The following is a 22,090-nucleotide window of genomic DNA, read 5'->3' as shown; positions in this document are numbered from 1 at the left end:
TTTATTCTGCATATCTCAGGTTGGGATTAATAAGGCGAAAAGAATTTGTCTCTAACTCCTACTTTCTGTTCCAAACGGGAGGAAATCACTATTGAAAATATAAACAGTGGGAAATGTAGCCTCAGAAAGGGTCCAAAGCTGTGTTCTCTTTGAATATGAGCTGAGGCCTCCAGGGGGCAGCACCAAGGCAGAGACTGGACTAAGATCCCTCTGTCCTCTTGGACTGGGGCTCCCCACAGTTCCCCACCACCACCCCTCCCATTCCGTCCAACTTTATTTTTAGCTGCCAGTGGGAGGGGGCAGGATAGGAGGGAAAGTAAAGAAAACAGCAAAGGAGAGGGACAGAGAGGCACAGAGGACTTCTTGAACAAGACAGGACAAGCAGGCATGGCGCGCCTCTCCTCTCCTCACCTGTTCTTGTCCCTGGCGTTGCTGACAGGTGAGGAAAGCAAACTTCCTGGTTTCTGGTGGGAATGGAAGATACCTGAATTGTTTAGAATTGGGACCATACGGTTAAAATTACTTGGGAGTTTGGGTCAGAGGTTAATATTGATACCATATTTTGCATGTAAACTCATATTTTTAGACTCCCCAATGTCAGGGGTTGAAGCTGCCTAAGGCTTGAGTAAGATTTGTACCTACTTATCTAACACCTTTGCCCTAAACTCCATAGGAATGGGGATGCAGAATAGAACCACGTCTCTCCTCTTCCATGCAGCTAGCCTGATCCCTACGGTCACCCTCCCGGCCTCTCCCTACCACTGGTACTCCCTGGTGCCGAGGCATAATCGCCTTACTATGTGGTCAGAACTCTGGGTTCATCTAGTGAGTTCCTGGTCTTACAACCCGGTTTCCCGGATGCAAAGAGGCTCTCATACAGAATACCTTCTGAAAGTGAGCTCGGTTTGAATCAAAAGTTAGAGATGCTGGAGGGTGGGCATAGGGTGAGAGAGGGTTGCTTGAACGTAAGGAGCAAGACAGTGGGAGAGAGAAGCACGGGAGGGACACGAGGCTTGGAATTTTTCTCTGCAAATACCCTATAATCTTTGTTTCCTAAAATATCCGCTCTGATTTTATGGGAATTGGGGTCAGAAGAAAGGGATCGGCAAGGACACAATTGGGGACCTTCGGAGTGAGCTAAAGTTTGAGGGAATTGTGGGAGTGGGCAAGGGGTAGTTGGGAAGTGGAGGATATAAGCAACAGATTATGGGGGAGTTTTTTTTGCGGGGGGATAGGACCCTTAACAAGGATAGATGGCAAACTATGTGTGTGGGCAAGCTGGTGGTTCCACCCAGTTAATTAGCACTGAGGTTTGCAGGGCTGGAAGCCACCAGCATCCTAGACCCTGGAGAAAGTGTAAGTGTGACAATGTCAAGGCACGGAAAGAGGAGACACCCAGACAGGGAGCTCCTCGCCCTCCTCTTCTCCCCATGGCCCGGGTTCGGGAAGAACTTGGAAGGGGTGGTTGTGCGGCTGCGCAAAGGCCCGCTCCCTCTTTGGACTCTGATGGCCTAGGAGGGTGTGTAGGAGGGATGATGTGGAAAGTAACCCGACCTTTCCAGACGTGTCTGTGAATGAAATCTCAGGAGTGGGAACGAAAGTGCAGCTGTGCTTCAGCATGGCCGAGGGCCTCAGAACCCCCACGCAGGGAGAGTCGCCCCATCACCCCACCTGGGACTTTAGTACATGACATCGACAGAGGCCAGGCGAGCTTTAAGCAATCAGGCAGCCACACTGAGCTGGAGATGCACCCTCCTGTCTTGGGCATCGCTGTGCCGCTCCCGACCTTCAGCTGGCCAGCTGATGCTAATTCTGATCCTGGCCTCCCAGGTCTCTGCTCTCCCTTTAATCTGGATGAGCGCCACCCACGCCTGTTCACAGGGCCACCAGAGGCCGAATTTGGATACAGCGTCTTGCAGCATGTTGGGGGTGGACAGCGATGGTAAGAAGGAAATCGGAGGATCACGGGATTGGGACTGTGGAAGCCCTGGTAAAAAGGGAGGCAGGAGAGATGAGTCTCTAAGCTGGTCTTTTAAAGTGCCTAGGGCTCTGAACTGGCCACCTCCCTCTTTTTTTAATATTTATTTATTTATTATGAATACAATATTCTGTTTGTGTGTATGCTAGCAGACCAGAAGAGGGCACCAGGCCCCATTACAGATGGTTGTGAGCCACCATGTGGTTACTGGGAATTGAACTCAGGACCTCTGGAAGAGCAGGCAATGCTCTTAACCTCTGAGCCATCTCTCCAGCCCCGCACTTTCCCTCTTGTCTATATTAAGAATCATATTTGCCAGGTGGTGGTGGCACACACCTTTAATCCCAACACTCGGGAGGCAGAGGCAGGTGGATCTCTGAGAGTTTGAGGCCAGCCTGGTCTATGTAGAGCTAGTTCCAGGACCTGCTCCAACGCTACAGAGAAACCCTATCTTGACAAAAAGAAAGAAAGAAGAAGAAAGAGTTATGTTCACCTGATGCTTATATCCATATTTCCCTCAGGATGCTGGTGGGCGCCCCTTGGGATGGGCCTTCAGGTGACCGGCGGGGGGATGTTTATCGCTGCTCTATAGGGGGATCCTACGATGCCCCATGTGCCAAGGGCCACCTGGGTAAGAAGATGCCCAACTCTTTCTTTGCTAATCCCTGATTCTGATACCCAGGAGCCGAGTCCTTGTGTGTCAGCTTCTTTGCCTCCATAACCTATACAGACCTTGCCTTCAACTTGATACAGATTCCTTTTCATTCTCCTCCCAAACTGCACTGAACTCGAGCACCCAGCCTTTGACCCCGACTTCATTCTCTTCTACCCCTCCTCCACCCAGGAGACTATCAACTGGGAAATTCATCTCAGCCGGCCGTGAATATGCACCTGGGCATGTCGCTACTAGAGACAGATGGTGATGGGGGATTCATGGTGAGCTAAAGGGTCTCCGAAGGTTCATGGCAGGGAAAAGAGCATCATGGTAAGGAGAGTTAGTCTATATAGAAGAGCCAAGGAGTTTAAAATCCCTAGAGAGCAAGATAGGATACCCATGGAGTGATCTTAGTGCCTTTTTTTTTTTTAACTAGATGCATGTCTGAGGAGCCCTTCTTAGACCTGGGAATAACTATCTCCCTTGCCCACCTGTGCCCCAGGCCTGTGCCCCTCTCTGGTCCCGTGCTTGTGGCAGCTCTGTCTTCAGTTCTGGACTGTGTGCCCGTGTGGATGCTTCATTCCAGCCCCAGGGAAGCCTGGCACCTACTGCCCAACGTGAGCCGGTGGAAGGGCCTGGGAACTCAGTTTTCAGATGGGGGTGCTGGGTGGGGAAAACAGAACAAAAGACTCAGCAGAGTGTCTGCATGGCTCTCCTCACCACCCCCAGACTCAGCAGAGGGTCTGCATGTCTCTCCTCACCACCCCCAGACTCAGCAGAGGGTCTGCATGGCTCTCCTCACCACCCCCAGACTCAGCAGAGGGTCTGCATGGCTCTCCTCACCACCCCCAGACTCAGCAGAGGGTCTGCATGGCTCTCCTCACCACCCCCAGACTCAGCAGAGGGTCTGCATGGCTCTCCTCACCACCCCCAGACTCAGCAGAGGGTCTGCATGGCTAACCTCACCACCCCCAGACTCAGCAGAGGGTCTGCATGGCTCTCCTCACCACCCCCAGACTTAGCAGAGGTCTCTGCATGGCTCTCCTCACCACCCCCAGACTTAGCAGAGGTCTCTGCATGGCTCTCCTCACCATCCCCAGACTCAGCAGAGTGTCTGCATGGCTAACCTCACCACCCCCAGACTCAGCAGAGTGTCTGCATGGCTAACCTCACCATCCCCAGACTCAGCAGAGGGTCTGCATGGCTCTCCTCACCACCCCCAGACTCAGCAGAGGGTCTGCATGTCTCTCCTCACCACCCCCAGACTCAGCAGAGGGTCTGCATGGCTAACCTCACCACCCCCAGACTCAGCAGAGGGTCTGCATGGCTAACCTCACCACCCCCAGACTCAGCAGAGGGTCTGCATGGCTAACCTCACCATCCCCAGACTTAACAGAGGTCTCTGCATGGCTCTCCTCACCATCCCCAGACTTAGCAGAGGTCTCTGCATGGCTCTCCTCACCACCCCCAGACTCAGCAGAGGTCTGCATGGCTAACCTCACCACCCCCAGACTCAGCAGAGGGTCTGCATGGCTCTCCTCACCACCCCCAGACTCAGCAGAGGGTCTGCATGGCTAACCTCACCACCCCCAGACTCAGCAGAGGGTCTGCATGGCTAACCTCACCATCCCCAGACTCAGCAGAGGGTCTGCATGGCTCTCCTCACCATCCCCAGACTCAGCAGAGGGTCTGCATGGCTCTCCTCACCACCCCCAGACTCAGCAGAGGGTCTGCATGGCTCTCCTCACCACCCCCAGACTCAGCAGAGGTCTGCATGGCTAACCTCACCACCCCAGACTCAGCAGAGGTCTGCATGGCTAACCTTACCACCCCAGACTTAGCGGAGTGTCTGCATGGCTCTCCTCACCATCCCCAGACTCAGCAGAGGTCTGCATGGCTAACCTCACCACCCCCAGACTCAGCAGCGGGTCTGCATGGCTCTCCTCATCATCCCAGACTCAGCAGAGGGTCTGCATGGCTAACCTCACCACCCCAGACTCAGCAGAGGGTCTGCATGGCTCTCCTCACCATCCCCAGACTCAGCAGAGGTCTCTGCATGGCTCTCCTCACCATCCCCAGACTCAGCAGAGGGTCTGCATGGCTCTCCTCACCATCCCCAGACTCAGCAGAGGTCTCTGCATGGCTCTCCTCACCACCCCCAGACTCAGCAGAGGTCTCTGCATGGCTCTCCTCACCATCCCCAGACTCAGCAGAGGTCTCTGCATGGCTCTCCTCACCATCCCCAGCTGTGCTTGCAGCAGAATCTGCTTCTTGCTAACAGATTAGAATTCAGACTCCTGACTGGAGTGTCAAGACACCAGGATCTGGCTTAGGGTTTCAACTTAAAAACCCAGTTATCCTCCGTACATCCTGTGCCCCACCCATTACATTTACATTATTATTCCTCTGGGTGCCGTTTATTTATACCTGTATTTCTCATTTACAATGTTCTCTGCCCCGGTACATTTTCTCAGAATCCTCAATATCTTATTTTTGTGGGTCTTATGCATTCCAAGTGAGCACTCAGCTATTGAGTTCTCCCCCAGTCCTTCCATAGACCTTCTGATTTGCTGCCTTTTTGGACATAGTTTTATCATATAGCCCAGGATACCCTTGAACTTGGGATTTGCCTGCCTCAGCTTCTCAAGTACTGGCATAGTAGACATGTACCGTCATGCCCGACTCTGCTGCCTCTTTGGTTTACTACTATCAGAAGAACCCTCTGGGCTGGACCTGACCCTCAGTGGCACATAGATAGAGCATGAATAGAGTCCTTAGTTCAGTTCCCACACACACACACACATACACACACACACACACGAACTAAAGTGATGCTCTCTTGGTCTCCCATGGCGTAGATTAGTGGTAGGTTTCTATCTGGTGCAGATTTCATCCTTCACACTTGCCCATCTCTTCTTTCATTCATTCCCACACTTAGGAGCCTGGCATGGTCCTTCCTTGCATGTAATAGATGCTTACATTGACACGTCCTCCTGTGACATTTTCCCTTGTTGGCTCCCCACCCCCCAGCATCCTTCCAGTCTTTGCTTCCCATCGCTATACTCCCCCTTCTAGGCTGTCCAACATACATGGACGTCGTCATTGTTTTGGATGGCTCCAATAGTATCTATCCCTGGTCTGAAGTTCAGACTTTCCTTCGGAGGCTGGTAGGGAGACTCTTTATTGATCCGGAGCAGATACAGGTAAGTGAGGGACACATGGATGGGTTTGGAGGGAAAGAGATAGAACCTCATGGTCCGTCCGTTCAGTGTAATCAGGCATGTCCAACCTCTTGACATCACACCAGGACATTGTCATCTACAGAACTCATGCTCAAGAATTGTGTAATTAAGTTACCAAAAAGACACAAAGATCTCATGATGTTTGACGTAAGTTGAGGATTTTGTATGGGCCACATCCATAGCCGTCTTTTGCCATATGCAGTTACTTGGGACCTACAGGCTGCAGATTGGACGTGCCTGCGAGGTGTTCATTTCCCCTCCATCCCTTGTTCTCCATTGTCTCCATCCTCTACAAACATGCCATTGGAGGACACGGTTTACTGTTTTCAGGTAGGACTGGTACAGTATGGGGAGAGCCCTGTGCACGAGTGGTCCCTGGGAGATTTCCGAACCAAGGAAGAAGTTGTGAGAGCAGCAAGGAACCTCAGCCGGCGGGAGGGGCGAGAAACAAGAACTGCCCAAGCGATAATGCTGGCATGGTGAGGCATGGTGAAGGGATGTGGGAGGATGAAGGATCGGCATGCAGCGAGAGGGTCTGGGATGTAGTGTGTACGTGACAAGATGGTCTGTGTGCTTATCTTTATCCGCATGCCAGACACTGATGGAGGAAGGCTCGGTTGGCTGCTGGCCCAGCACTCTCTGAGTGTATCTCACAGTGTCTCCGAGTGTGTCTCACAGTGTCTCCGAGTGTGTCTCACAGTGTCTCCGAGTGTGTCTCACAGTGTCTCCGAGTGTGTCTCACAGTGTCTCCGAGTGTGTCTCACAGTGTCTCCGAGTGTATCTCACAGTGTCTCTGAGTGTATCTCACAGTGTCTCTGAGTGTATCTCTCCTGGTCTGTCTGTTTCTGTGACCAGAGCCCCATCTCTTCTCTGCTATTTCCATGTCAATTCTGATCCTTAGCTTTTTAGCCACTCCTAACCTCCTTTCCAAACACGATACTAAACTCGCCCCCGGGGAGACTGCCTGACACCATGACTCGTGTCTGTTCTCCATCTCCTTGATCTTGTCAACCCAAACACAACGTTCACTGAGTGAATCTATGAGTGAATAAAGCTGGCACTAACTTACACTGACGATAGGTTATTCTCTATTCTATATGTTCTGGGCACCCAAACATTCAAGCCGTGACTTTGTGCCAGTTTGCATGTTAACGCTGTTGGAGAATGGCCTAGAAGACACCACATCTGACCTCAGTGAATGGATAACAGTGTTAAATACACACGTGTGTGTGTGCAGAGCGTGTGTATACTCACACGCACACGTACATGCATGACCGTATTTCATTTTTTTCTTTTCTTAGCACAGAAGGGTTCAGTCAGTCCCGGGGGGGCAGACCCGAGGCTGCAAGGCTGCTGGTGGTTGTCACTGATGGAGAATCTCATGATGGAGAGGAGCTTCCAGCTGCACTAAAGGCCTGTGAGGCTGGAAAAGTAACACGTTACGGGATCGCGGTGAGACTTGACTCTGGTGCTTTCTGGTTTTGTTTTGTGTTGTAGTGCGTGTGTATTTGTATGGTGTGTGTTGTTTGTTGTGTGTATGCGTGTGTGTGCATGCATGTGTGCACATACCATGGTGTATATATATATGGAGGTCAGAGAACCACATCAGATGTCAGTCCTCACCTTCCACCTTGTTTGAGACTGGGTCCCTTGTTCACTGCATACTCTAAGCCAGGCGAGCTGGCCCACAGGCTTGGTCAAGTCTTCTGACTCAGCTTCCTCTCTCCTGGTAGGGGCATGCTGGGATTGCAGATAAGCCTGAGCTACTGTGTCCAGCATTTTCTGTAGGTCTAGGGATCTGAACTCAGGTTGTCAGTTTGCATGGCAATCACATTACTCCCCGAGTCATCTCCCAGACCAAGAATCGACTCTGGAGCTAAAAAGAGAGATGGAGAGAGGTTTTCTAAATATGTAACAGAGAGAATAGTATTAGCCACCGCCACCGCCTGGACTTCAGCCGTTGTTTCCTCCCCTTTTCTTTAGTCGGCTATGTCCTGTATCAGATCTAACAATTTACTTCACACAGCTAATAGACCCCCGTCTTGAACTCAGGTCCTGGGTCACTATCTCCGGCGACAGAGAGACCCTAGCTCTTTCCTTCGGGAAATCAGAGCTATCGCTAGTGATCCCGATGAGCGGTTCTTCTTTAATGTCACAGATGAGGCTGCGCTGACGGACATTGTGGACGCACTGGGAGACCGGATATTTGGTCTGGAGGGTAATGATTACCGGGGTGAAGTGGAGGACCGTGTTGGGGCATTCCAGAGTGAATCCAGTGCAGGGAGCTTCCCTGAGCGCTTTGCGATTTGTTTATGCCCAAGGGTCCCGTGGGGAAAACGAAAGCTCCTTTGGGCTAGAAATGTCTGAGATTGGCTTCTCCACCCACCGATTACAGGTTGGACAGACCCTGACCCTCTGCAACACCCCTGAGCCCTTGATCTCTTCATAATCCTCCCCAGCTTCTGACTCAACTTAAACCCTAAGGCCCCTCCAGATTTCTCCTTTAACCCGCCTAGTCCCTGCCCTTCCATGCTTTTCTGTGAGCATCATACTCCTGGAGACTTCATTTTTCTCCTGTTCCCCACTGTCTTCTCAGTGTCCTCATTCGGTTCTGCCCCTCAGGATGGGATTCTCTTTGGGATGGTGGGGGCCTATGACTGGGGGGGCTCGGTACTATGGCTTGAAGAAGGTCGCCGCCTTTTCCCCCCACGAACGGCCCTGGAAGATGAGTTTCCCCCTGCCTTGCAGAACCATGCAGCCTACCTGGGTGAGTAACAGAGTTGCAGGGACCTGGGAGGGTGGGGGAGACCCAGTAGGGTGGATGAGTCACTCCCTGTTAAGTTGGGCAGTTTTTCTACTGATCTCTCTTGAGAACTCACCTTAAGCCTTTAGCACACCCTCCGCTCTCGTCTCATCCTCTTTCCCTCTGGCATCTGATCCCTGCTTGCTTCTAGGTTACTCTGTTTCCTCCATGCTTCTACCCGGTGGCCGCCGCCTCTTTCTCTCGGGGGCACCGAGGTTTAGACATCGAGGAAAAGTCATCGCCTTCCAGCTAAAGAAAGATGGGTCTCTGAGGGTCACCCAGAGCCTCCAGGGGGATCAGGTATGACATCAAGGGAGGTGAGACCCTTGGGTCCCCGGGACTGCCAGGCTGAGGGTGCTGAGGGTGCTGCGTTCTGGTAGGCAGTCTGTGAGGGATGTAAGGCCCCGGTGGACAGGGTGCTGAGTACTTCCTGCTGAGCCCAGCTGTCACAATCCTTACCTTCCCTCTTCTCTGGGCTCATCACCACCCACCTCACCCAGATTGGCTCATACTTTGGCAGTGAGCTCTGCCCATTGGATACAGACAAGGATGGGATAACTGACATCTTACTTGTGGCGGCCCCCATGTTCCTGGGTCCCCAGAACAAAGAGACTGGACGTGTGTATGTATATGTGGTGGGCCAGGTAAGAATTGGTGGGACCCTCTAAAATGTTGGGGGGGGATGGTGGAAGGGAGGAAAGGGGGAGACACAGATATCTTAGAGCTTGCTGGTGGGTGAGGGTCACCAGGTAAACAATTCCTTCTATCTCCTCACGACTACAAGCAAATTTTGCTGATGCTCCAAGGAACCCTTCAGCCAGAACGTCCCCAGGATTCTCGTTTTGGCTTTGCCATGGCTGCTCTTCCCGATCTGAACCAAGACGGTTTTGCTGATGTGGCTGTGGGGGCTCCCCTGGAGGATGGGCACCAGGGAGCACTATACCTGTATCACGGAACCCAGAATGGAATCAGGCCCCATCCTACCCAGGTTAGCAGTGCTGGGGTTCATCCCAGAAGGTGGATCTCGGTGAGTTCAAGGCCAACCTGGCCCACATAGTGAATTCCAGGCTAGCCAGGACTACAGGCTAGCCAGATGTTGTCTCAAAAACAAAAACAAACAATTGAAAATGGGACACAGTAGTAGAAAGGGAAGGGAGTTGTGTGTGTGTGTGTGTGTGTGTGTGTTGCTTTTTTTGTCATCCACTTGGCTTAAGAGTCAAACCAAGCAAGTGGCTGCATTCATAGGTTGCCAAGGGAGACGGTGAATGAGGGATTGCCGAGATAGGCAAATTTTTCTTCTTCTCTTGATGGATGGGAATGTTAGAAAGGAGGACAGAGAAGCGGCTGTAAGTCCTTCCTCAGGCTTTCTTCTCCTCCTTTCAGCGGATTGCTGCTGTATCCATGCCACAGGCCCTCCGCTACTTTGGCCGAAGTGTGGATGGCCGGTTAGACCTGGACGGAGATGATCTTGTGGATGTTGCTGTGGGTGCCCATGGGGCAGCCATCCTGCTCAGGTGAGGGCTTCAGCTTGGGTAGCAGGGCACCGTGTGGCACAGCTTTATTTATTTATTTATTTGGTTTTTCAAGACAGGGTTTCTCTGTGGCTTTGGAGCCTGTCCTGGAACTTGCTCTGTAGACTAGGCTGGTCTCGAACTCACAGAGATCCGCCTGCCTCTGCCTCCCAAGTGCTGGGATTAAAGGCGTGCGCCACCATCACCCGGCTGTGGCGCAGCTTTAGAACAAAGGTCACAGATTTGGATTTGGGTTTCCTGGGCAACTAAATTCCTGGTGCCTAAATTCCTAGTTCATAGAATGAAAGTGATTGTCACCATCTTACTGGTTTATTATAAGTATCGAATAAAATAGGCCACATAAAGATTTTTAACAGAGTTTATTTTTATTTTATGTGTATGGGTGTTTTGCCTATGTGTATGTCTGTGCACTGTGTATGTGTGCACTGCACGTGGAGACCAGAAGAGGGTGTCAGATCCCCTGGAACTGGAGTTTTACAGCTGCCCTTGAGCTGCCCTGTGGGTGCTGGCATCCTCTGGAAGGACACAGCCAGAGCGTTTAACCCCGAGCCATCTCTCCAGCCTGACCGTCAGTGCTTAGTGACTCGAATGTGTTGTTATGTGACTTCTGTCTTAGGCTTCTGGGAAGGGTGACATATTCAGACCTTAATATTATTTTTCTTTCTTAATCACGGAAAGCAAGTACTAAGGTTGCGATTCTCATCCTTTTCTGTTCTTCCGGTTCTGAAGTGCAAGCTCAGATGCTCGAGAGCTCCACCACTGAGCTCCATCTCCATCTCCATGTGGGGCTGTCCTTTACCTACTCCTTTACAATTTCTCTCCCACCTCGTTCCCAGCTCCCAGCCCATCATACACCTGCTGCCAACCCTGGATGTGAAGCCGCCGCGCATCAGTGTGGTTCAAAAGGACTGTAGGCGAAGAGGCCAGGAAGCAGCCTGCCTCACTGCAGCCCTGTGCTTCCGAGTGACGTCTCACACTGCGGGGCGATGGGACCGCAGATTCTGTGAGTGAGCCCAGACAGCCCTCAAGTCCTGGCCCACCCTGGCATCTGCATCTGTCTCCATTCTCACGCTCTCCTCTCCCATCCAGACATCCAGTTCTCGGCATCACTGGATGAGTGGACAGCTGGGGCGCGTGCAGCATTTGATGGCTCCGGCCAGCGGCTGTCGCCTCGGCAGCTCCAGCTCAGTGTAGGGAATGTCACCTGTAAGCAGCTGCACTTCCACGTACTGGTGAGGACGGGGCAGGCATGGCTTGGCATCTCTGCATTGGGCCTGAGAGTCAGGGGAAGCCTGGGTCCCGGTGGAGTTTCAGACAGATCAGCAGCCAAACTAAAGCAGAGAGATTGAGACAATTCAGATTTGGGGGGTCAGGATGATAGGATTGGAACCCTAGCTCTATAATGTGATAATGTGTCACTGTGAACTCTGCCAAGGTACTCATCTGCCACACCCCAGTGTCCTTGACCGAAAGGGATGATATATATTCAAAGGAGTTGTGTTGTAATGAGGAGCAGGCCACGTCCCGCTGCCCGGCTAGCTTAACTCCCAAAATAACCACACAGAAATTGTGTTAATTAAATTGCTGCCTGGCCCATTAGCTCAAGCTTCTTATTGGCTAACTCTCACATCTTGATTCAACCCATTTCTAATAATCTGTATATGATTCAGCATGTCTGACCTGGCAGCTTCATGGTGGGCGGCTTTCTCTGCCTGCCGTCTTTCTCCCAGCATTCAGTTCTGTCTACTCCACCCACCTAAGGGCTGCCCTATCAAAAGGCCAAGGCAGCTTCTTTATTCAACCAGTGAAATCAACACAAATACAGAAGGACCTCCTACACCAGAGTTGTATTTGAGTCATATTCCATCATATTGTGACCACCTTGGGACACAGTGCCCAGTACATAGGAAGTGCTTCATGGATGGTTACATGTACCATATTCCACAGAGGTCTGGCTTTTACTCTAACCCTGGTTCCCCATGATCTGCCCTTCACTCTGCTTTCCCTCAGGATACATCAGATTACCTCCGGCCAGTCGCCTTGACTGTGACCTTTACCTTGGACAACACCACAAAGCCAGGGCCTGTGCTGGATGAGGGATCGTCCACCTCTGTCCGAAAGCTGGTTAGTAGTGTCATGCCCTGCTCTGTCTGGGGTCCCAGTGCTGCCCTCCCAGTGAACTTAAGAGAAGGGGAGGCCACATACACATGGTGAAATCTTAGCCAGGCTCTGGTGATCAAAATATAGCCTCTCTTTACTTTCCCCCAATTCAAGTCCGTTCTCTTTGCCTTCCGTCCGTCCTCAGACCCCTAACTCTCTTCTAGGTCCCCTTCTCAAAAGACTGCGGCCCCGACAATGAATGTATCACAGACCTGGTACTTCAAGCGGACATGGACATCAGGGGCTCCAGGTTAGATGGACATGAGCTAGGGAAACCAAAAGGGAGTCGAGGGAGCTAGAGAGTTGTTGTTTTGAGACAGGTTCTCCCTATGTATCCGTGGCTGTCCTGGAGCTTGCTCTGTAGACCAGGCTGGTCTTGACTTCACAGAGATCCACCTGCTTCTGCCTCCCAAGTGCTGGGATTAAAGACCTGCGTCACCGTGTTGGAAGTGAGACCTTTGATTCTCTTTTGCCTCTTAGTCTTTTGTTTATCTCCCATTCTTAGGAAGTCCCCATTTGTGGTTCACAGTGACCGACAGAAACTGCTGGTGTCAGCAACCCTGGAGAACAAGAAGGAAAATGCCTACAACACTAGCCTGAGTCTCAGGTTCTCTAGAAACCTCCACCTGACCAGTCTTACTCCTCAGGTATCCCTGGTAGAAGGGGCTGAGGTGAAGGGGAGGAGAAGGATGAGAATATGAGCGTTGGCTATGGGGTGCTTGAAGAAAGGCTCAGTGTTTAGCGTCTTAGTGGGTGGAAGAGCAGCCCTGGCCCCGGCTCTAACTTTCTCCTCATCCCTCTGCCTTCAGAGAGCCCAATCAGTGAAGGTGGAATGTACTGTCCCTTCCCCCCATGCCCGGGTGTGCGTCGTGGGCCATCCAGTCTTCCAGGCGGGGGCCAAGGTGAGTGTGGGCCCACAATGAGAACAAAGTGGGGTCTGGGGTCCACGGGTGTGGAAGTTCTGGGGAGGAGGTAGGCGGGGGCTTGTTCTTCTGTGGTTTATCCACAAGGAAGAATTTATCATTATTCCATCCGCGTCCCTTACCCCCAGGTGACCTTTCTGTTAGAGTTTGAATTTAGCTGCACCTTCCTCCTGAGCCAGGCCTTGGTGAGGCTGACTGCCAGCAGGTGAGAACACAGGAGCTCCCTCCAGCCCCCCTACCCCTCTCATGGGTCTTGACAGAAAGAACCCCCCAATTCCTCTAGAAGTAGAGGGGGTCCCTGAGGAGGGACTGGAATGTGAAAGTCTCCCCCTTGACCCTACAGCGATAGCCTGGAGAAAAATGAGACCCTTCAGGACAATACAGTTCAGACCTCCGCCTACATCCGATACGAGCCTCACCTCCTGTTCTCTAGGTATGGCCGGGCTCCCTACAGTCTTCGTGCCCCCCCCCATTCCTTCCTTGTCCTCCAGTCTTCCCAGGAGCACAAACTGTTAACCTTTGCTCTTAAGCACCTTATTTTCCTGGGCTTTGTCAGGTCCTGATAAAGAGATATGGGGATACGATCGCATGATTTTTTTTTATCAAGTGTATGTTACATTCAGTTACCTTCTTCGTCATGCATCCCTATCTCATTATCCATGTGCTGACCCTGCCTTCCCCGAATCCATGTTTGTATGCCGATCATGTGGCCTGTGCCATTGTCATGGCCACACCTCTTGGTTTGGTATCCACACAGTGAGTCCACCCTACATCGATATGAGGTTCACCCTTACAGGACTCTCCCAGTGGGTCCTGGCCCTGAATTCAAAACCACTCTGAGGGTGAGCAGCCTGGGGGGGGGGGGATGGCATGCTGGTGGGGGTTGGCGCACTAGGGGTATGAGTGCGAAAACAGCAATAGCTTGTGGGGAAAGGATGAGAAGAGTGGTCCTGGAGAGGCTGAGGGGAAGAGATGCAGCGGGTCCATTGTCCTTGCCTCTCTTTCTTCTCCCAGGTTCAGAACCTTGGCTGTCATGCGGTCAGTGGCCTCATCATCTCAGCCCTCCTTCCAGCTGTGGCCCACGGGGGCAGTTACTTCCTGTCACTGTCTCAAGTCATCGCCAGCAATGTGAGTCTGGGCTAGAGCACACGGAACCCTGCCATCCTGAACCAGGGGACTCCTCCTGCTGGCCCACTGCTCTCAGAGCTTGTCTTCCTGGGACCCTTCTTTTCCCTGCGGGCTTGGGAGGAAGGAAGATATTATACATAGCAGAGGTCTAGGAGGGGCTGGTTTGGGAGCCTTTCCAGTTGAATCTTCCTTTAGGCAAGCTGCACAGTGCAGAATCTGACTGACCCCCCAGGACCCCCTGTGCACCCAGAGGAGCTTCAGCACACAAACAGACTGGTAGGAGTCCCTGGAAGCTGTCTGAACAGGAATGCATGTAGAGATTGGTGTCTGGTGAAAGGTGGGTGGGAGTGGAGATGGGAGGGGGAGCGCTCCCTCCAGGGTCCTGATTCGTCTCTCTTCGGATAGAATGGGAGTAACACTCGGTGTCAGGTGGTGAGGTGCCACCTTGGACAGCTGGCAAAGGGGACTGAGATCTCTGTTGGACTGCTGAGGCTGGTTCACAATGAATTCTTCCGGAGGGTAAATCTTTTCTTTTCTTCTATTCTGCTTCTATCAGAAACATTCACATGGAGGTGACGGACTCCTGTTTAAGTTCACCTCCCTCTGTTTGACCATAAGCAAGTGATTTCATTTTCATAATCTTTCTTCCTGATTTTTTTGTTTGTTTGTGGTTTGGTTTTTTGTTTGTTTGTTTGTTAGATACAGGGTTTCTCTGTGTAGCCCTGACTGTCCTAGAACTCACTCTGTAGACCAGGCTGGCCTCAGACTCACAGAAATCCAGCTTCCTCTGCCTCCCAAACTCTGGGATAAAAGGCATGAGCCAACATGCCCAGCTTTTACCTGGTTAAAATGAGAATGATCGTACCTAGCTTGTGGAATTGATATAGGGAGGTAATGAGGTGGACCTATGGCAAGCCTCGATAGAGCAGAGCAACCGCTCTTGTATTTTCCTCTACTTAGCAGCCCTTAACTGCATCGTAAGAGTCAATTAATAAAATTCCCACATCTAATCACTAATTCATCAGGCTAGTGTGGTGATGTACATCCTTAATCTCAGCACTCAAAAGGCAGAGGCAGATGGATCTTTACGAGTTCAAAGTTCATGGCTAGCCTGGTCTATGTAGCAAGTCCCACGCCAGCCAGCCACTCTGATGAGCACATGTGCGCACACACGCGTACACGCACACACATCCCTACACACACACACACACACACACACACATCCCTACACACACACACACACGCACACACGCACACACATCCCTACACACACACACACACACACACACACACGAGCACATACACGTGCACGTACCCACTCACATTCTGTCAAGTGCCTGTTATAGGAATAATTCTGTGTAAGTCATCAGTGGGGAGTCTAAGACCTATCATGTATTATGTCTAATTCATTGCAGGTGTTTAATACTTTTTTGTTAAACAAATGAATACGATAATTGATATTATTTACAGTAAAGTAAAATTGCATACTCAAGAGGGATTTAGGTTATGAAAGCCTCTGAAGCTAGAGATGAAATTGAATTTACTATGATGGTCGGTGCTCAGAAGTCAGTGGGAGCAGGGAACTAGCACCTTAGTGGTAATGGCTATTTAGCACTAGGTGTTTATATTGTTTAATAATACATGTAACAACCACCTTCAATATTGCAAGAGCTCTGGGTAATAAGCATAAGCCTTAGGTGAGCTAAGACAAATCATTCCTCTTCACATCTGGTACTCTCTCTAGCTTTCTTGGTCATCTTGTCAGATTCAGTTGTGTGTGTGTGTGTGTGTGTGTGTGTGTGTGTGTGTGTGTATGCACACGTGTGCACAGCTGTGTTCGTTGTGTGTGTGTGACTGAGGATGGTATTAGCAGCCTCAGGAATATGGTGTAAGCATTCTACCATTGACCACCCCCAGACATTTTTATTATTTAAAATTTTTTTCAAGATTTATTTTTATATGCACATATGCGTGTCTATATGTAAGTGTGTGTGCTTGTTTGTGAGTGCTCACAGGGTACAGAAGAAGCCATTGGGTACCCTGAAGCCAGGGTTACAGTAATCTGGGTGCTGGGACTGAACTCTGGTCCTCTTCAAGAGCAGCAAATTCTTACTGGCTAACCCATCTCTCCATCCCCCACCCCCAGGGTTTCAGTGAGTCTCTGCAGTTAGTCTTGACCTGATTCAGTCTCCTGAGTGCCGGGGTTACAGGTATATACCACCATAGCTAGCTTAATGACTTCCATAGCAAACCTTTGTTAAGAAGTCACTAGGGGGTTGTGGGGTGACTCAGTAGACAAAGCATGAGACTTGAGTTCAGACCCCAGGACTCATATAAAAAGCTGGATGCAGTGACATGTGCTTGTAATCCCAATGATGGGGACATAGGAGGGTGATTCAGGTGTACCCCAGAAGCTCACTGGCTCCCTAGTCTCACCTACTTGACAGTGTTAAAAAAAGAAACAAACAAACAAGCAAACACACACACACACACACACACACAGATCCCAGCAGACCTTGTAAGTTTATCTCTGTGAGTTCAGGACCAGCCTGATCTCCATAATGAGTTCAAGGCCAGCAAGCCAGGTGTAGACAGTAAGAACCTGTCTTTTTAAAAAAAGAATGTTGGACTGGAGAGATGGCTCAGAGATTAAGAGCACTGGCTGCTCTTCCAGAGGTCCTGAGTTCAATTCCCAGCAACCACATGGTGGCTCACAACCATCTGTGCTGAGATCTGGCGCCCTCCTCTGGCGTGCAGGCATACATCGAGGCAGAATGTTGTATACATAATAAATAAATCTTAAAAATAAATAAATAAATAAAATAAAATAAAAAAAGAATGTCAAGCCAATGAGAGGCGCTGTCTCAAATAAAAGGACAAATGTATAAGGGTACTGAAGAATAACACCAGGAGTGTTGTCTTGACCCCATACCTATACACACACACACACACGCACACACACACACCACACACACACGCGCTCACACACATTTGTCATAGACACTGGAGCACAAAGGCTGATCAGACATGGTCCTTACCCTCAAGGATCTCATAGACCAGTGGACAAAATGTAAACAGCAGGTGTTCTAGGTTCAGGGGCCGACGCTCTTCTCAGCTCTGCCCTTGTAAGGGTCTCCGTTGGGTCCTATGGTGGGGACTTGTGGGTATCCATTCTCGCTTGCTCTTCTTTCAAAGCCATCAGGATTCAGTCACAAGGTTCCACTAAAACAGTTTCACCCCAAGCACTTCCCAAAGGCCCACTACTAAACACAACAGTTGGGTAAAGTTTCTCCCTCTTAATATCTTGCAGCAGACACCAAGATTTGACACATGAAGGCTGAAGGACACTCAACCCATGCTTAGATCCTAGTGCCAGGATTGGTGGGATTTGGTAGGAAACATGGAGAGGGGAGTTGGATGCCCTTGTAAACAGTGTATTTTCAGAGCAGGGTTTCTGTCTGCTTCCCTTCCTCTTTTCCCCATCAACTTCTAAAATCTTCTGCTCTTCAGGACCTGATAAATACGCCACTGAGCTTCAGCTTCGCCCTTGGGGTTCCACACCACCAGGCGATGGCTCGATTTCAATGTTTCCCGTCTGCTTGTTCCACAGGCCAAGTTCAAGTCTCTGACGGTGGTCAGTACCTTCAAGTTAGGAACTGAGAAGGGCAGTGTCCTACAGCTGACGGAAGCTCCCTCCTGGAGTGAGGTAGGAGCCCTGGAAACAGAGGCAGTGGGAAGGTGAAAGGACGGCCTTTTTCTTTTGTTTAGTTTTTAACATCTCCTGTGTATCAGCGTTTTGAGGCCTCTGGAATATGATGTAAGCATTCCTACCACTGACCGCCCCCAGGCGTTTTTACTATTTTAATTTAATTCACTGTGCATCAGTGAGAATACCATGTGAGTGGAGGTCCGAAGAAGGCATTGATTCCCTCAAAGGGAGATGGTTCTGAGCCGCAGCGTGGATACTGGGAACCAAACCCGGATCCTCTGCAAAGGCAACAAGTGCTTTTAACCGCCGAGCCATCTCTTCAGTCTCACCGTGGACTTTTCCAGAGCGGGACCATAGCCACTAGGCCGCAGCCCACCAGTCAGAAGCGGCACTTCCACGGGCATGCTTCTTGCTTCGGTGTTTTTAAGTATAGAGGTCTCTGTTGTTTCGCTCTCTCTTTGGGGCTGGCTTTGTTACAATGTTGAGTGACACTAGCCGAGTTAAGGGACACTTAGAAAACACAAGCAGGTATGGTGATGCGTGCCTGTGACTCTAGCGCTGAGAGAGGAAGCTTGCCACGAGTTTGGAAGGGCAGTCTGGGACACCACGAAACTCTGCCTCAAAAACAAACAAACAAACAAGCAAATCCGCAGAAACCAGTCTCAAAGGCAGAGCGTGGCAAATCAAACCAAAACAAACTCTCCTTGATATACAGAGCCTCTTGGAGGTGATTCAGAGCCCCACCGCCCCCATCTCCCTGTGGATCCTCGTGGGCAGCGTCCTGGGAGGGTTGCTCCTGCTTGCTCTCCTTGTCTTCTGCCTGTGGAAGGTGAGCCCAGCTTTTGTGGGCGGTGGGAGCATCGTGCCCACAATCTAAAGCATCTTACTCTGCCAAGAAGGGCAGGCTCCATGTTAGGCAGTTAAACACGTGGGGGGTGGGGGCGGGGGGGGATGTCCAGTGCGGATCTCTTTCACTTTATTCCACAATTGTTGCATGAGTCAAACTAAGCCAAAGAAAATAAATTTGAATCTCATTTCTGGGAGCAGAACAGACGCAAAGACCTCAGATAAGCTGCAGGGCTCTTAGCAAGGCCCCCAGTCAGGGCATCTGGCAATGACTTGAATGTTTCCCTCTGTAGCTTGGCTTCTTTGCCCGTAAGAAAATCCCCAAGGAAGAACCGACTGATGAGAAGTTGGAGCAGTGACTGCAGAAGGGTCAGAAAGTCCTCCTTGGCAGCCTTTTCAAGAGACTCGTGTCAAAAAACGAGGCTTGGAGGCGCAGAGGGGAAAGGATGCTTCTGGAATATGTCTCTAGACCTGCAGCCTGACTTGACTTTTGAGCCATGGGTATGTTGCTGGCAAGAGATGAGGCTTTGCCTCAGACACGAAGGTCTGGCACCAAAACACATAATGTCCCCACCCTGTGCTTTCCTCCTGGCCCTGACGGAGTTCCACAGTCAACATTGGGTCTTCGTTTGGTACCCTATCTTCTCCCATCACAAGGGGGTCAAAGGATTTTTTTCCTGACACCTTCAGATGCCCTTTGCCCTCCCTCGCAATTCCGAAAAGGTTCTCCTCCACACCCCCACACCTCCCACACCCTCTCACCTTCCTGCGTGCTCCCCACTCCGCAGGAGAGAGCTGACGTTGACTTAAAAGAAGTAAAGTCAACATCTGCGGCTCTCCTGTGGAGTCTAGTGATTCATAGAGCCGGATGGGGAGAGTCAACAGGAAAAGAGGGAGGAGAAAAAGCCACAAGAGACATTCTGTACAATTCCAAGGCACAGAGAAGCGTTCAGACAGGCAACCGCCAGCTCTCCTGAAACATGAGACTTCATGGGACGCCCGCCCTCAGGTGCTGGGGAAACCCAGCTGGCCCCCGGGGCTCTCTGGGCTTCAGCCTCCCAACCCTCATCTTTCTTTAGGAGCAAAGCCAGGACCTGGCCCTGAGTTTTCTGGAACCAGGTTCCCCCTGGTGGCTCAAATTGGAATATCAGGGAGCTCATTGTCAGCTTTTCCCTCTTTGCGGCTTCCTTAGAGAAAGTGGCTTGATGGTGGGAAGCCCTTTGCCACACCAGTTTTAGGAAATAGCAGCCGCTGCGAGATCCAAACGAAGGGGATCTGCATCAAGAAACCTAAGTGGTTGGTATGAGACCTCGGGGGAGTAAGCCCTTTCTTGTCCAGCATCGGCTGACTTTATAGCAGTACTGTCTCCCTGGAAGGTCTTTCTGGGACTCGTGTCCTGTCTCGTGCGTGGGTTTCTCTGCTGAAGTGAGTTTTCAGCCTTATTTGATGTTTACTGGAAAACTCAAGTTAACTCTGAATTCCCTCCCTCTTGTCCGATGTTTTGGTTCATGGGCGACTGGAATTCTCATAGTAACCGGGAAACTTGTTTTTTATTGTAAGTAAGACTTTGAACGGCAAAGTCAGTTGCGGGTCGCCAGAGTTCAGCTCTGATGGGCCGATACCCTCAGACAGAGAAGAGAGATCTGATTGGGCCCCTGCCACAGAACCTGTCTTCCCAGGCTGTTCTCAAGGCCTGTTTGCAGTGTTTATTTTGGTGTCTCTGGTCTTCGGCAGAGCCGCCCACTGTGGGTATTGTCGTTTCTACCACGGTGATCAGATGGTCAGAACAAATAAAATCCAGTATCAAGTGACTTCTGGCTCTGTTTGGGTTTCCTAGGATATAGACTGCTCAGAAACGGAAGCACGCGAATGTTTTCTGTGGCTCTTCCGCAGGCGATCTGCCCTGTGCCCTGCAATTCTCACCTGCTTAGGGGACCCTTAAAATATTCTAGGAAGGGCAAAGACTGGATTGAATCGGGCCTGCCTGCCTTCCTACCTTCCTTCTTTCCTTCCTTTCTTTTTTCTTTTTTTTGAGACAGGATTTCTCCATGTAGCCCTGGCTGTCCTGGAACTCGCTCTGTAGACCGGGCTGGCCTCGAACTCAGAGACCCTCCTGCCTCTGTCTTCTGAGTTCTGGAGTTAAAGGCCAGCGTGGCCAGGTTCGGTCTTTCATTTGTGCCATGTCTTCTTGAACAAGTCAGAGTTTCTTGGAGGTTCAGGTAACAGATTTTGTGGTCCGGGATTAGGAATAAAGGCGGATGTGGGTGTATAGGCCATCCTTGAAAACGTATGTGGCCTGGAACATATTTAACTTCTGTGTTAGTTTTCTCACTAGAGGTTCTGAGGACTAAGAGAGTCAGTCCAGGAAAAGTGAACATGTAGTAAATGTTTAATAAACAGCAGCCATAATTACAAACCCTGTAAGATAACCTACCATTCCACGCGCCATGAAGACGACTAAGGAGGTATACGGAAGTAGTCCGCGGTTCCCGGCCTGATGCCATTCCTCTTTACACCGTTAGCTCCCTCTGTTAAGTCCTATCCTGTGCCTCATGCCCTTTGAGGCAGACTCTACATATGTGTATAGGCATATATAAATGAATCTCTGAGAGAGAGAGAGAGAGAGAGAGAGAGAGAGAGAGAGAGAGAGACTCATTCCCTGGGTTCTTTCTGTGACTCTAATATCGTCGTCCAGAGGGCAGGAAGTACTCTTGACTGCTGAGCCTTCCTCCAGCCCCTCTTTTGTCCACATGACTGAAAGAACCCTCTGGGGCTGGCAGATAGGTGGTAGGTAGGTAAAGGTGCTTGTCACACTGTCTGACCCCCTAGTTAGATCCCCAGGATGAGGATATACATGCTGGAAGGAGCAAACCCCTGCAGGTTGTCCTGATTGCCACAACTCTCACGGCAACAGCCCCACATACACGTGTACACAGAAATAAAGAAATGTAATCATTTTTGAAAGAAAACTTTTCTTTTTTTGTGTGTGTCAAAATTATTAACCTTTTGGCGACTATCAAATGTGTTATTTGTGTCCTCCTAGCAAGGACACACCTGCCTCCTCTCCATCCTCAGTTCTGGAGCGGGGCTTTCTCTAGTTGCAGCCTGCTTCTC

General features: G+C 50.7%; 1 protein-coding gene across 2 annotated transcripts; it reads left to right on the top strand.

Annotated features, from left to right (window-relative positions):
• The first annotated feature begins 190 nt into the window (after positions 1 to 190).
• Itga10 (integrin subunit alpha 10) lies at positions 191 to 20,785 on the top strand. Of its 2 annotated transcripts, XM_075979062.1 has the most exons (30): positions 191 to 439; positions 1,831 to 1,942; positions 2,500 to 2,609; positions 2,823 to 2,914; positions 3,136 to 3,250; positions 5,709 to 5,836; positions 6,206 to 6,354; positions 7,177 to 7,327; positions 7,928 to 8,093; positions 8,197 to 8,270; positions 8,498 to 8,642; positions 8,830 to 8,978; positions 9,179 to 9,322; positions 9,463 to 9,666; positions 10,062 to 10,192; positions 11,047 to 11,213; positions 11,300 to 11,442; positions 12,221 to 12,334; positions 12,535 to 12,620; positions 12,876 to 13,017; positions 13,180 to 13,272; positions 13,422 to 13,498; positions 13,637 to 13,726; positions 14,051 to 14,135; positions 14,308 to 14,421; positions 14,617 to 14,697; positions 14,827 to 14,940; positions 18,032 to 18,127; positions 18,846 to 18,959; positions 19,270 to 20,785. In XM_075979062.1, the coding sequence occupies exons 1-30, from the start codon at positions 388 to 390 to the stop codon at positions 19,333 to 19,335; spliced, it is 3,504 nt and encodes a 1,167-aa protein (XP_075835177.1). In that variant the 5' UTR covers positions 191 to 387; the 3' UTR covers positions 19,336 to 20,785. The 2 variants fall into 2 exon arrangements, with proteins under 2 accessions (XP_075835177.1, XP_075835178.1); XM_075979063.1 differs by lacking the exons at positions 191 to 439; positions 2,500 to 2,609; positions 2,823 to 2,914; positions 3,136 to 3,250 and having other exon boundaries at positions 1,855 to 1,942; positions 19,270 to 19,415.
• Positions 20,786 to 22,090: the final 1,305 nt, after the last annotated feature.

Source organism: Microtus pennsylvanicus, chromosome 7 (genome assembly GCF_037038515.1).
Source record: "Microtus pennsylvanicus isolate mMicPen1 chromosome 7, mMicPen1.hap1, whole genome shotgun sequence".
NCBI lineage: Eukaryota > Metazoa > Chordata > Mammalia > Rodentia > Cricetidae > Microtus > Microtus pennsylvanicus.
This window is presented reverse-complemented; position numbering and strand designations above follow the sequence as displayed.